The sequence below is a fragment of the Scleropages formosus genome, chromosome 7, assembly GCF_900964775.1.
Source record: "Scleropages formosus chromosome 7, fSclFor1.1, whole genome shotgun sequence".
NCBI classification, from domain to species: domain Eukaryota; kingdom Metazoa; phylum Chordata; class Actinopteri; order Osteoglossiformes; family Osteoglossidae; genus Scleropages; species Scleropages formosus.
Genome location: NC_041812.1, coordinates 20823368 through 20836910, shown reverse-complemented (window position 1 = coordinate 20836910; position 13543 = coordinate 20823368). Strand labels below are relative to the sequence as shown.

The 13543-nt window shown below is 42.0% G+C and overlaps 1 protein-coding gene across 1 annotated transcript in view; it reads right to left on the bottom strand.

Annotated features, from left to right (window-relative positions):
• LOC108926278 (neural-cadherin-like) overlaps nt 1-13543 on the bottom strand; it is a 107127-nt gene that overhangs the window by 9914 nt on the left and 83670 nt on the right. The window contains exons 23-30 of the mRNA XM_029253661.1: nt 11923-12137; nt 9426-9553; nt 9015-9142; nt 8813-8936; nt 5635-5815; nt 3840-4006; nt 1009-1273; nt 17-197 (exon numbers count right to left, since the gene is read on the bottom strand). Coding sequence (XP_029109494.1) covers nt 17-197; nt 1009-1273; nt 3840-4006; nt 5635-5815; nt 8813-8936; nt 9015-9142; nt 9426-9553; nt 11923-12137 — 1389 coding nt within the window. The remainder of the gene's footprint in view (nt 1-16; nt 198-1008; nt 1274-3839; nt 4007-5634; nt 5816-8812; nt 8937-9014; nt 9143-9425; nt 9554-11922; nt 12138-13543) is intronic.

Below are 13543 nucleotides of genomic sequence, written 5' to 3'. Positions count from 1 at the left end.
TCTGAGGGGTCTTTACCTGCATTCATGGGCCCTCCAGAGGTCAACACAGATGAAAGGGTTGCTGCACTGGCTTCTCCTACAGGCGTCAGAGAGACAACCCGCAGAGACCCCTTGGGAGCCGACCACAGACGCTCCAGCCTTTGGCACACCATCCAGAGGCACATACTTGTTGTTCAGCCGTACATCTCGAAGGCAACCTGTTTGCGGAACATGAAAATATATAAACAGAGAGAAACATTTGTTCGCCTAGTCCTACGAGGGAATTCATACTGGTTCACATTCTCAAAACACTCAGAAAAAAGACACTCTCATCTCTGAAATAAATCATCACAACTGTAGCCCAAAAAACCTGGAAACTTTTCAATGAAACTTTAGAAAAAACAAGTCAGTTATTTATTCGTCTGGTGCTTTTTTGTAAAGCGGCTAACAATGTTAAGCAATTTTCACTGATTCACGAATTTATACAGCTGGGTAATTTAAAAATCTTGGGAATGTTCATTTTCTTTCAAAATGCCAATAACCTTAACAGGTTTATCCCATTTATGATGGACTCACAGGGTCTCTCTTTTAAGGTTTTTCAGTTTTGTAGAGCTGTTGAGGAGGACAGGGAAACATGTGCACACATATCTACATTTTTTCATCGCTTTACTCCAACGTGATGTACAGCATATTAGTTTTGAGCTAACACCTCTGTCTAAGGTAAATTACAGTGATAGATACAATACAGTAAACTCACTACAGTCATTCTCCCATTTATATTTCAAAGTAGGAAATAAACCCATACACACACTTTTTTGAGAAATTTAGAGTCACCAGTTGACCTGAAACCCATCTTTAGACTGTAGGCAAAAACTGGAGCCCCTAGAGGAAAACCTCACAAACACAGGATGGACATTCAGACTCCAAACAGACTGAGCAGGCATCGAACCCAATACCAATCACACCATTCAGGTGCTGCGGGACCCCAGAGCTATCAACCATGCTATTATACTGACATAGTCACAATACCTTGGAAGCTCTTGTTGTTGCTCAAAGGAAAGGTGTTTCCAATCATCACCATGCCGGGGTCAATGATAATTTCCCGACTCCGTCCTGGGGAAGCTGTCACCTCCCTTCGCCCACCACCACCGTTGAGCCGCAGGGTGACTTCATTGTCATGGCGCTCCAGCTGGACAGTATGCCACTCTCCATTATCAAGGCGCTCGCCAGGCAGTGGCAGACTGTGGTGCCCATCACCCAGGTTGTAGAAGACGACTAACAGGCCTTGCAATACCTGAAACGCCGAGACGTAGCATCTACAAAAAGCTGCCAGTAGGATATTAGGGGGCCGCTGAAACACATGGGACTAGATCTGACAACCAGCTGCCGTAATGAACAGAATAAGACACACCACAAGCTTTGTTTGAAGCACTGGCCCAAGATAATTCAGCAAAGCGGGAGAATTATTATTCATCATATTCTTCCAAAATATAAAAACCAGAAACTCGTTTTCCTCCCTTTAAACTCCCAAAAACAGTGTTATTTCACCAAGCCTTGATGGCACAAAGGCTACTTCTCCTCCCTTTGCTGCTACTTTGTACTGAAAGTAAACAAGGCAGAACGGGCGCCACTGATCACGCCTATAATTTCATTCCCAAAACATAAGAAAGATAATTAAACAGCTGAAACATTTTTGCACAGTTCTGCATTACCACTCAGAATCCCACTGGGACCCTGTTTTCAATTATGTAGCATTAGAAGTTGGAAAGTATTAAAAGAGATACATCCATGGGCGCATTCCTTATGTCTGCACGTCATTACGCCACCTCAGCTCTTGAAGTGGAAAGTAGTGCATTTTAAAGTGCTTCTGAAACAAATAATTTGACTTTGAGAGAGCAATATTAATTCCACACCAACAACTTACACAGAAGAAAGAAAAACCTAACATAAGGGATCGGAATATGTTAGTTTATCTGCCATTCCCGAGTAGCTGCCGAAGCCTTCATTTCAATTTCAAAAACACTAAAAAGGTCCCACTGAGCATAATTTGTAAACTCCTGTTTTATTTCAGAACAAGTAAATAACGAGGAGAGATCATCCGACGCTGGCGACTGCTTCTCTCGCAAACTGCACAGATCTCAAAAAAAAGACCAGCTAATTCGCCCCTTCCATTCCACCTCCCTATTATCAGCTTAAAAGTATATGAGAGATTGTATTAACAAATAACTTAAGATGGCCCAAGGGTTATTATATTTTTTCAAATGTGTTCTTCTCAAAGGTTCCTAATGAACTATTAATTACAGGCGGCACTAGTAGGCGGCAGCTCTTTGCCATGCTAAAAGTGGGCTTCAAAAACAGCTTATTTCCCCCCAATTAAAGACGAATGGGCGTGATCTCGGGCATTCTAACACCCAATTCCCTCTGGAGCAAAATGCACCCAGCAGGTGTGGAGTGGGGCAGTCATTCTTGGAGCAAGGTGCACAGAGACTGAAGTGTTTTGAGGAAAATGGAGCTCATATGGGGCTTCCGATCCTGCTCTCTAACACACATGCCATCTTACTGAGCACAGCATTATATTTCCTTATTATATTTCCCTCCCCTGAAGTTCCTTACATAGGGGAAGCAGCACTAGTTCCCCCTTCGGGAGTTGATCTTACAACTTTTTGGCCACATGACTGCTTTACTGTGGCCTGCACTGCCAGCTCTGTCCTCATCCGCTGCTCAGACGCAGTGGCAGTGCTGATTCAAGACCAGGCTGATGACAGCCCTTTGGATGTGGCCACATCTAGTAACACTGAATTCCATAATAATGACCTGGCACTTTCATGTTTGCCCTTTGGCGAGTCCCGGAGTGTCCAACCAGCGCACTGATCCACACAAAGGAAAAAACGTGAAAAACGATAACACAAAGTCCAGCAATAAGACCCAAGGCTCCAACAGCGAAGTATGCTGCAGGAATCAGCAGATAAGTTTACTTGGAAAAATGATTAAGCTCTAAAAATGCTGCAGGAATCCTATTTACTCTTCAGAAAAAAATGAGCTAAATAAAGGAGAAACTGCTAAAATGGTAGAGTGCCTGAAACTATGATTCCATGCATCACAATGGGTGCTGAAAGGCATTCTGCCCAGCACTATAGAGCATTAGTGCTCAGGGCCAATAAGGTACGAACAGAGCATGCGGGAAGGATGTGGGCTGAACATGGCTCAGGAAAGAAGATCAGAGTGCTCTGAAGTTCCCTGTCTGGGGTCTGGCATGTCTGAGTGAGGACTGGCAAGAATGTCCCTGTTGAGGAACCTCAGGGTGACTGTGCACTGGAGTGCGTCCCACACGGCAAGCGGTTCTGGAAGCGGCCAACAGAAAAATCAAAACTGTCACTCCTTTTGAAAACACAGCGCTCTCCTTTTCTCCAAACACTGGATTTCTGAAGAGTGTTATGCAACATTTAAAGCAGCAGAAAGAATAAAAAATGCTATTGGTGTGAAGCACTGTTAAAGAACAGCTGCTGCTACTCTGTACGCCACAGTTACTGAGTGATCCCCCACAACTGACGTGCCATTTCAACATGAAAAATCGTGATAGGACTCCCTCGTAGCACTTAAGGAAATTAAATGTGCACTAATGGGAACCCGCTGGTATAAGAGCTTCGCCACCCAGTCAATGCACGACACCTGATGTGGGACAGCAGGTCACCAATGTCAACGTTGTAGAACATCATTGGAGAGCAAATGTAGTCCAGCTCAGGAATAGCATTACTCCTACACATCAAGAGAACTCTTTCATCACTGTAAAAACTGTAGCCAACAAGTGGTTAGGTGGAGATTACTCACAACCGTACAGAATGCAAAGGTGGCTGGCTCACCTCCAGCCGCAGGTATTCGGTCCTCTCCTCTGAGATGAGGCTGACAATGACACCGCTGTCCTTCCTAGTGCGCACCAAGACATGAATGTGGGTCTGACGGGCCGGGAGTGCGGATGCCAGCTGAAGGTGTATGTGGCTTCGCCCATCGAAAGAATACTCAGGAACCTCTGCCGGCCACAAAACGCAAAAAATTTCCATAGGGAGAAGATACCCAGCTTATCAACAGTTGTACTTCGTTATTTGTGAGGATCAGTAACTGGATTAGGCAGATATACTTGGCTACTCCAAACACCTTGGTTAGTCCTTATTATTAAATGACCCATGATAAAGTAGTCTTGTACGTTACATGTACGATGATTGCACAGGAAATTAACATTAGAATATACAAGAGAAATATACGTAGTTCATTTTATCACCAGGTAATGCTGGGACACATTTCCATGAATCAGCAAATAAAATGGTGAGAAAGGCACACAGTTTTGCCTTCAAAGCTATAATAACTAAAATCTCATAAAGTTCTATGGGATTTGCATAATACCACATTTAATATGTCACTTTAAACAGGAATACATAGACACCCTGCATTACAGAAGCAAATCAGCTTCTGTCACAGACTAAATGAATTCAAAGACTAATTCAGCGCTAATCTTATTTAAATAGCCTCTCCAATACATTAGGCCATCATATTACCTTATATAACAATTTCTTTTTTCTTTTTGTGTGTTCATTCCACTTTGTAGATGACACTTAGCTATAGGTGTCAAATACAGGCTACTGTGCCAGAAGCCATTTATTCTGCATTTAACTTTTAATTATAATTACGATCATTATGCATTTTTTTACCTTTTTGTAGTAGCAAATAATTGTACAGTAGAATTTATTAAATGTGCCATTATAGAGCAACAGGTACATTTTCACATTTTAATTTAAAATATTCCATTACTGAAGATGAATAGACTACATATAAAAACTATGGGTCTACAGACCTAAGGTTTGACACTACAGATCTGGAGCACATGCCTCGCCTTTCACACTGAATGCTCTTCTGCCAGTTTTAATTTTTTACCGTAGCCGTCAGTCGCGTTATGCAAGCATTCCAGCTTTTACCCTAATTCAAAACAGTGTAAAGTGTTTAATGCACTGCAAATTATTCATACACACTTGGATATTTGGGTGCTTTGGGGTGGGGGGGGGGTGAGATTGTGGAACCTATATTCCACCACAGGCCCAAGCTGACCTGCCTCCACAGTCTGGTGTTGGGGAGAAAGGGAGATTACATTACTAGCAGGATGTCTAATGCTGTGCCTAAGAACATATTTAATAGTCAAATTGACTTAAAGTGAACTGATAACCAAGGAGTGATTCTATATTTATTGTGATAAAAAATCATGTGGTAGTGGGGTATAAGGTCACCTATGGTATATGATTAGTGCTGAGCCATGTCGTAAGTCCTATCTAAGATGACTTGAACATGTGAGCTTTTTCAGAATTGACTTTCACCCTTGAAATTGCTTGAATTAAGCCTTGGATGAAGCATTTTCCTCGCTTTGAAAACACATAGCATTTGGGAATGTTAACCATTTTTTTCCAATGTAACAAATATTATTCAGTTTGTATGTTGTAACTTCTAAAATGTCAAGGAAAATGGAAATAAATGAAAAAACTTTGCAGCTAGCAGCAGTGCATTGCAGCAATCTACCACTTTGTGACTGGAATGCACAACTGTGTGGTGATACAGCAATTCCTAGGCCTGACCCAGTGCTGACATCACTGCGTTCCGGTTTTTGAGACTTACCCAGCTCACACTGGGGTCCAGTGTACCCAGATGGACACTGGCAGCTAAAGGAGCCCCACTCTCCATGGCATCGTCCCCGCAGTCCACAGGAAGGGTAGCCAGCACTCATGCAGTTCCCATCCGTCATCAGACACCCCGGGGAGCTGCCAGCAGAGTCCGCGGGGGAGCCAAGATCATAGATCTGAGAAATATGGGCACGTTCGTGGAAAGAAAGGTACAGAGAGAAAGCATAATGAAGTCAAGGCCTTAATTAGAGCATAGTTCTCTTTGCCATTTCAATCTCAGTGGTAGTGTCATGGCTGTACGAAGCAAAGACAAGTGAGGTGATGCAATGGAAAGGTCAAGAGATTCTGGTGCGCAATAACCTTCGCCAACATGCACAGTTGTATGCAAATATTTTGACGCCACTGGTGAAGTTGCATTGAGTATCCAAGTGAAAAGAAAATAACACAACCCGTAGGAGACAAACTTAAACGTGACATATTTCTGCTTATTTTGAAATAAGCGTTACATTTTATTTGCTGAATCTGACAGTCTGATAAAAATCAAGTGAATGTGCATGTATAAAGGTTTGGACACTCAGTACTCATGTTAAATATTTAAAGAACCTATGTTTGCCCCTTTACGATTTTCCAGAGTTTCTGCAGCTTTTTGATATTAAATCTGGTGTGTGTGGTTCCTCCACAACGATGTGAGACCCTGGTCACCGAGCTACAGGAAGTGTTTAGCTGCAGTCATTAGAGCGAAAAGGTAGCACAACCAGTTATTGACTGAAATGAAAATTACTTTTTCACATCTATGATCGCACATTTCATTATATTTCATACTAAGGAAATGAAATAAAATGATACTTTTCACTTTTCTCTCTCTCAGGCTCAATTCATACAGACAAAAATATCTGAACAAATTTAAGGGCAAAAACCTGCAAAAACTGAGAAGATTGGGCAAGGAGGGGAATGCGTTTTCAAAGCAGTAGTAACAGCTCCTTTGCCAGAAATGAGAACTTTCAGACATTTCTTGTAGCCAACTAAGTCTTTCTGCACTTTCTTAAGAATTTTTTTCCTCACTCTTCCTCGCAGAACTCTTCTAGCCCAGAAATATCCCTCTTGCATGTGTTTTAGATCTCGCCACAGATTTTCAATAATAATTAATTCTTTGGACTCTGAAGGCTATTGCAAAACTTTCCAAAATCTTGCACTGATGTCTGCGCAGACAGTCTGCAGGACAACTAAAATCAAAGCTCAAACATTTGAAATACATTTGGGATCGTTGTCTTGTGCTGAATAGTCCAGCTTAGTTTTACCTTTAATTTCTTCACTGATTGTGGAACATTAGCATCTAGGGTTTGTCTATATTTAGTCAAATACATCCTTCATTCCAGTTGCGCAACACTTTCTGTGCTGGTGGCCAACCTGAAAGGATAACAGGTCCACCGTCATGCTTAGCAGTTAAAGTGTTCAAATGCTTCACCATCTTTGTGTGGTTTCTACCAAAAAGTTATATTTATTTAATCAGCCCATAGCTATTTGCTCACAAAGATTTCAGACACAAACTTTTATGATGGGACCATAAGAATGATTTCCATTCTAAGAACTCTATAAAGACAATTTTGTGAACATGTAAATCGCTACTCCCATGTCAGATGAATTTATCTGCAGGTCCTTTGCAGAGATGTGTGCGTTCTGCTCTGAATATATTATCATTTTATGAGTAATTCAACCAGAGGTTTTTGCAAGTCTCCCAGATCTTGCCTTTATTTTAAAAGTTTCCATTAAACTCTGTTTTTTAATGATGCTTCTGACAGTGTAAACTCCAAGCTGGAAGCATGTAGACATCACTTTATAACCTCCCAGTTCTTTGAAAGTGTCAGTTCTCTTTATTTTGAGGTCATCAGTCTGTTACTTAGAAGAGCCCATGGTTACAGAGAGCAGCCAAAACTTTCTGAGAAGCAAGAACAGGAGTATTTATTCAACTCTGGAATTGTCTTCACCTGGTTGCAATTAAGGCTTAATGAGTCAGTTAATTTTTGAGCCTTCGACTGAAAGTGTCTCCACACTACTGCGCATGTAACAATCATTTTTCAATGTTAAATTAAGCAAATAATCAATAATTTTGCATTAAAACATGCAGAAACAAGCCATAGTTGCTGTCCTGCAGAGGTTGCTTTATCCTCTTTTTAGTTAGAGATTCCGTGAAACATGCAATTTGACCAGAGTGCCCAACATTTTGCACACAACCTTTATAGGGTGGCATTTGCAATTCTTTATTTGCGCTCATTTGTCCTCTCCCTCTTCCTAAATACCCTTTCAGCATACTCTCAAGTGATCTGACAGAAACAGTGCGGAAAGTGTAGAGGCGGAATGACAGGACCAAAAACCTCAGGGCTATATCACACAACCCCGAGGCAAAATTGGCTCTGCTTTTTATCCCCTGTATGAAGATTTTCCTTTTTATTTAGATCCAGACAATCTGGAACAACACAAGGATGAAGAGTGAGTGTCTGTTTCCCCAATCTGGTTTAAATGGGCTAAACTTTAGATAAATGTCACACGCTTACACCAGCTCCCAACAAGACAACATCTATACCAAATCCCAGTGAAGGAGCAGGTTGTGATGTGCTTACCACTAATAATAAAAGTGAAGTGTAAATGTTCCCCTGCAGCGAAATTGGCACTGGGGTGGAATTTCTACCTGAGTGAACACAATGAAGTCTCAGTCAGCAAGCACCAGACTTAGCCATAGAAAAGGGGCCTACATGAATTTTGCATCCCCTCGCAATTGTATCTGACAAGCAGGCTAATCAGGGGAACATTGTAGAATGATATTTCGCTCATCCTTGGTGTCACATATTTGAGTCAGCAGAAGAGTTAAAAAACTGGAACAGAAATCGTCTTGCAATGAAAGCTGGTTTGGGAAGTGTTGTGTAGGATCATTTTTGCTATGGGTCCCTTTGTTATGGTGAGAAAACCTGTATCTTGAAATACAGTAAGCTAGCATGACTAAAAAATTTCATTAAATACCAGTTTTTACATTATAGCTATGCAACTTCAATTGAGTTAAATTTGAGTTCAATTTGAGATACAATTCAGGATCAGGGTTGAGGGCTAAAAAATAGGTTTAACATTAGAGAATGTTCCAGAAAACCTATGTTGTGATTGCTGCCAACAATGTACAGTACCTTGCTGTCGATCACAAGGTTTCGGATGCAGCCGGAAAAGTGCTTGTGCTGTAACTGTGGGTAGATGTACGGCAGGTCCTCGTTGACACCACCCAGTTGCAATACTTGCGTCATGTTCAGATACCTAAAGGTGAAAACACCAACAACTGTCTAACCATCAGGCCAATGAGAAAAGCAGAAGATGCAGGAAATTATCTGTTACCTTTCTTGATTCGGTGTGACCCCAGAGACCTCACAAGATGAGTGGCCTTCAGTAGTTAACCAGCTCCCAATGCCTTCCATCTCCATGACAAGAGCACTGGAGCAGCGATCCACAGTGAAGCGGACATCCTGCACACCACAGGGAGAAGCAATGAGATCTATGAGGATTACCCCTTGGCTGGGCCTCACATACCAATCTGAATTTAGGAGCCATGGAATCTGTAACAGATGATCACAGCATGTGACCAGTCATCCAAGGGTTATCACAATGTCAACAAGAATGTGTAATATGAGGTGACTGTGATATATTCAGTTTGTTTCACATTGAAAGAGCAACAGATGCCAGGGGGATTATTGTTGCTTGATGACATTGTGCAGGTGGCTACAATTGTGTTGCCACGGAAACACTCACCTTACCGTTGCTCCTCACGTCCAGTCGGTGCCACCGTCTGTCTGCCATGTTCACGTTGCCTGGCAACTGCAACACCAGTGTGCCGGAGCCATGGTTAATTTTGAGGGTGGGTGTGCCATCAATGAGCTCTGAGGAGAAGGATGCCATGAGAAGCTTCCAAACACCGCTGCAGTCACAAGAAACTCTCGACAGAAAGTAGCACATTGGATTATTACTTCAAAATACCTTAAACATCGCATGGGTTTCTGAATATTGGATCTTTGGGGACAAAAACCGATTATCCATACAGTTAATTTTTTATCAAAAATCAGTTTCTGGACTCTTGCTTCTGGTGTACTGGATGCTATGCTATTGGCAAGGATCCATGGGTTCAGATACACATCGCAGACTACTTTGCCCAGACAAACCTAAGTCTACATCTGTCATATATATTTAACTGGTTTATGAGTGGAAATGAAATGCAGGGGAACATTCATTGGCTGGTAAGCTTAAAACAGACTGGAGCAGTTTTTTGGGTAGAACAGCCCTTAGACAGGACCAATGTCTATGGCTACTTTCCCACTATACCTAGCTCAGGGTGTAGAGATTATTTGAATTAATAACAGCAACTTTACAGCAGAAAATTCATGTGTTAATTTTCCTCCGCACCTCAGCACAGTTGTCGATGGGAAAATTGTTCTTGAGCTTCAGAAACCGGTAAATTCTGATATATCTGCATCCAAGCCATTCCAGTCATCAAGAAAAGGTCTTTAAGTTGAAACTGAAGCACTGGACCACTCAAGAGTAAATGGTATACTTAAAGGGCAAAGCTGTCAGTGCGCTGACCAGCTCTGTCTGGCTTCTGAGTACTTTCCATTGGACTGACAAGTGAAGCAGGTCGAGATCTACTGAACAATTACCCAAGGAAGTGGGAGTATGAGTGTTTCACCATCTAATTGTTATTAATCAGAACAGGAAATGTCTGGAGCAACCCTCTGGCCACTGTAGAAGACAACAAACAACATCAGTGGGTGGAGGAGAATAGGAAAGCATTATGTATTACTGCTTTAATGCTTTTGGACAAGGGTGATAGTTAGGTAATCTGATTTTCAGTTGCTTCTGCATTTAATCAAAACTTCTTGGTGATCTCATTTTTATCATTTAGTCTTTCACATTGTTTTAGACATATTACCTGCCGACAGTGGAGAAGAAAAGGGAATGCTTCTCCTTCTTTTCTAAAACATGTGTATGTCAGATCAGAGACAGTGGCTTAGGTCAATTAGTTCGTGGAGCAAGAGGTTAACACAACTACAGTTCCGCTCAGGTTAAATGAAAAAGAAAATTAAATGTGTAAATTGCTATTGAAAGATGAAGATGAACGAACTTAACTGTTTTAGAAATGCATTGGGAAAAAAAATAAAGCTGTTTCATACAAGACTCAAGATGAACAACAATATTCCCTAGATATGTCTCAGAAACAGCTCAAGCACATGCTGTTGTGACTCCAAGGTATAAAGCACCAAAAGGCTAATCTTCTTCTGTCTGTTGGATGCTCAGCATGCTGTAAAATGAATCTGTAAATTCATACCAGCCGCAACGCTTTGAATTTCTACAAAACTCCTCAATCTTAACTCAGAATATGATTCTGTGAGATTCAGTGATATATCTAGTCAAGATTTGTTTTGCAGCAGAGTAGTGTGAGTGCAAGAAACAGTTTGACGACTTTAATGGGAATATAGGTTGATCCTGAAAGAGCGGGAACATGGAAGAGTAAACAGTGAATGAGGATAGGAGAGCTTTTGGTGAGTAATGTTGTCGGTGTTGCTGGGCTGTATTCATTCTCATCTTCTGAGTGCCTCAATCCCCTCACGCAGTACTTGTTTGTTAGAAAATTTTGAAGACCAGTGTTGTTTGACATTGCTTTTCTGCCGTCTGATAGTCATCACCTTCCAATTGCACCTTGACCGGCTTAGATGATCCAAGCAGAACCGCTCTTGCAAAGAGCCTGCTGGGCACTGCCCACTTACCATTCCTGATTCGATAACAGCAAGGGTGTAGCACAGACAAAATCAATAACTTTCACTGTGAATTTCTTTATTCCAAACTATGTTCCTGCCATAGACAAAATGTGTGCTAAGCGCAAACATGACATAGATTGATTTCAATGTACGTTAAATGTGTCTGGTAATTTGCATAACCATGTAGAAAAAGAATGAAATCAGAAATTAACTCTTATTAACATCGTAGGCAGTGTCATGGTACAAACATGCCAAAACGTTGCAATGAAAAACAATGTGGCAGGTCTTATAAAATACAGTCATATGGCTGGATTACATAAGATGCAGATTCCCTTTGCCAGTCATATGATTCCTGCTGAGTTTCTGGCAACGCTGTTCATTTGAGATGCCAAGTGTTTGGGCAAAGTGCCTTTTTCCATCTTTCGATAAATTTCCAACTAATTTAACTTTCTAGATTTTTATGCTTCAAAATGTTTCTGAAGATGTTCATGTGACTGTACCTATTGCCATGAAGTCTTCAGGTTCCCAGGGTTGAAGCTGGGCCACTGGCCCATTGTAGAGCAGCAGGCCATCTGCAGCCTCGGTGATAAACTCCAGGGAGATGTGGCTCTCGAAGCAAGGCATTATGGGAGGAAACCAAGCATACCCATCACCATGGAAACTGCGCTTGGTCTGCTGGCACTCCAGGCCCTCAAACTGCGAAGGGCACTGGCACCTACAGTAAAAAAGGAACACACAACAGTGACAATTTCACCAATTAATACACAAAGCTGCTTTGTTATCGCGTCCCAGTCATGTCTGTGGCATGGCATGCTTCTGCATGAGGAAACAGCATAATTGCAATACCACAGGAAGCAAGCCATTACGCAGCCAGAAAGAAAACAGCTTTTCTGCGGGATGCCATTTTCGTAATAGGCCCATTGCCCGACTATATTTTTCTTGTGATATTTTTTTTTTTTTTTTTTTAACCATAGGGCCTTTAAAAGAAGGCCACTTTGATTTAGGACCTTATTAGAAAACTGGGCCACAAAGTGCACAGGTAGCCCCTGTACTGAGAGATAATGGGCTGGTGTTTCATACACTCTCACTGCAGGTGTACGTGGAGCCTTTGACCAACCCACTGTGACAAATCCCTACTCCTTGCAGACAGCGCTCATTCCCTTCAGTGCCCTCTTCCTGGAGGAAAAATCCATTACTATTGTCATTCCTCATACTCCAAATGACACACAAACACACAGGCGCACAAGAACGGTATGTACTTCGGTGACACACAAATAGAATACAAACACCCAGAGAGGCACACACATTTCTCCTGCCATGAAATAAACCTGTACCTAACTTCTGCATGTGTGGCCGTTGAGTAACATCTAGGGACAAATCAGAGATGACCCCCTGTCTTACTCAGTTTTCCATTCAAAATGTGATCTTTAAAGACACTCCCTGCCTCACGAACTACACCATCGACCTGTCTAACCCGAGCACTCACTACTGCTCTCCTGACAAGTACTGCACGGCTCAGTCTGAATTGCCTTGATTTACCACAATATCTGCTCGTGGACAATGCGTGCCATTTGGCTTATCAAATGCGCCACTGTTTTCTTGTTTGTTACACTTTGAACAAATCCAGTAACTCAAATGAAATTTCTGTCATGTCTCTCTATCTGCTCCCATTAATTTTCAGTTTCTGCCCTTATTTGCGCCCTGCTCGATGGAATGACCTGGGATGATCTGGGAGGACCGGATCAGGAGTTCCGCCCGCCATGCTGCAACTGACAGTCAGGAAAATGAACAAGGACACACTCGTTGATCGTGCGCCTGGACTAACACAATAATAAGCTTCTCCTAATAAACTGCAAAGAGCCACAAGAAGTGCACCTGTGTTTACACATCATGCTGTGGAATGAAGATAAGACGAGGAAGAACAGCGGGAAACGGAGACAGGGCGAATTCTTCATTTGAAAGCCAAAGAGGGTGGCGTGCCTTTGCACCATAAACCATTCAGGCACAAGCCAGTCCAGGAAACTAAACCCGACTGACATATAAAGTTAGAACAGTTCATCTAGAGACACCTCTCTTACCCTTAAACATCCCATTGCTGCTCTTGTCCCCTGGCATTTTTTT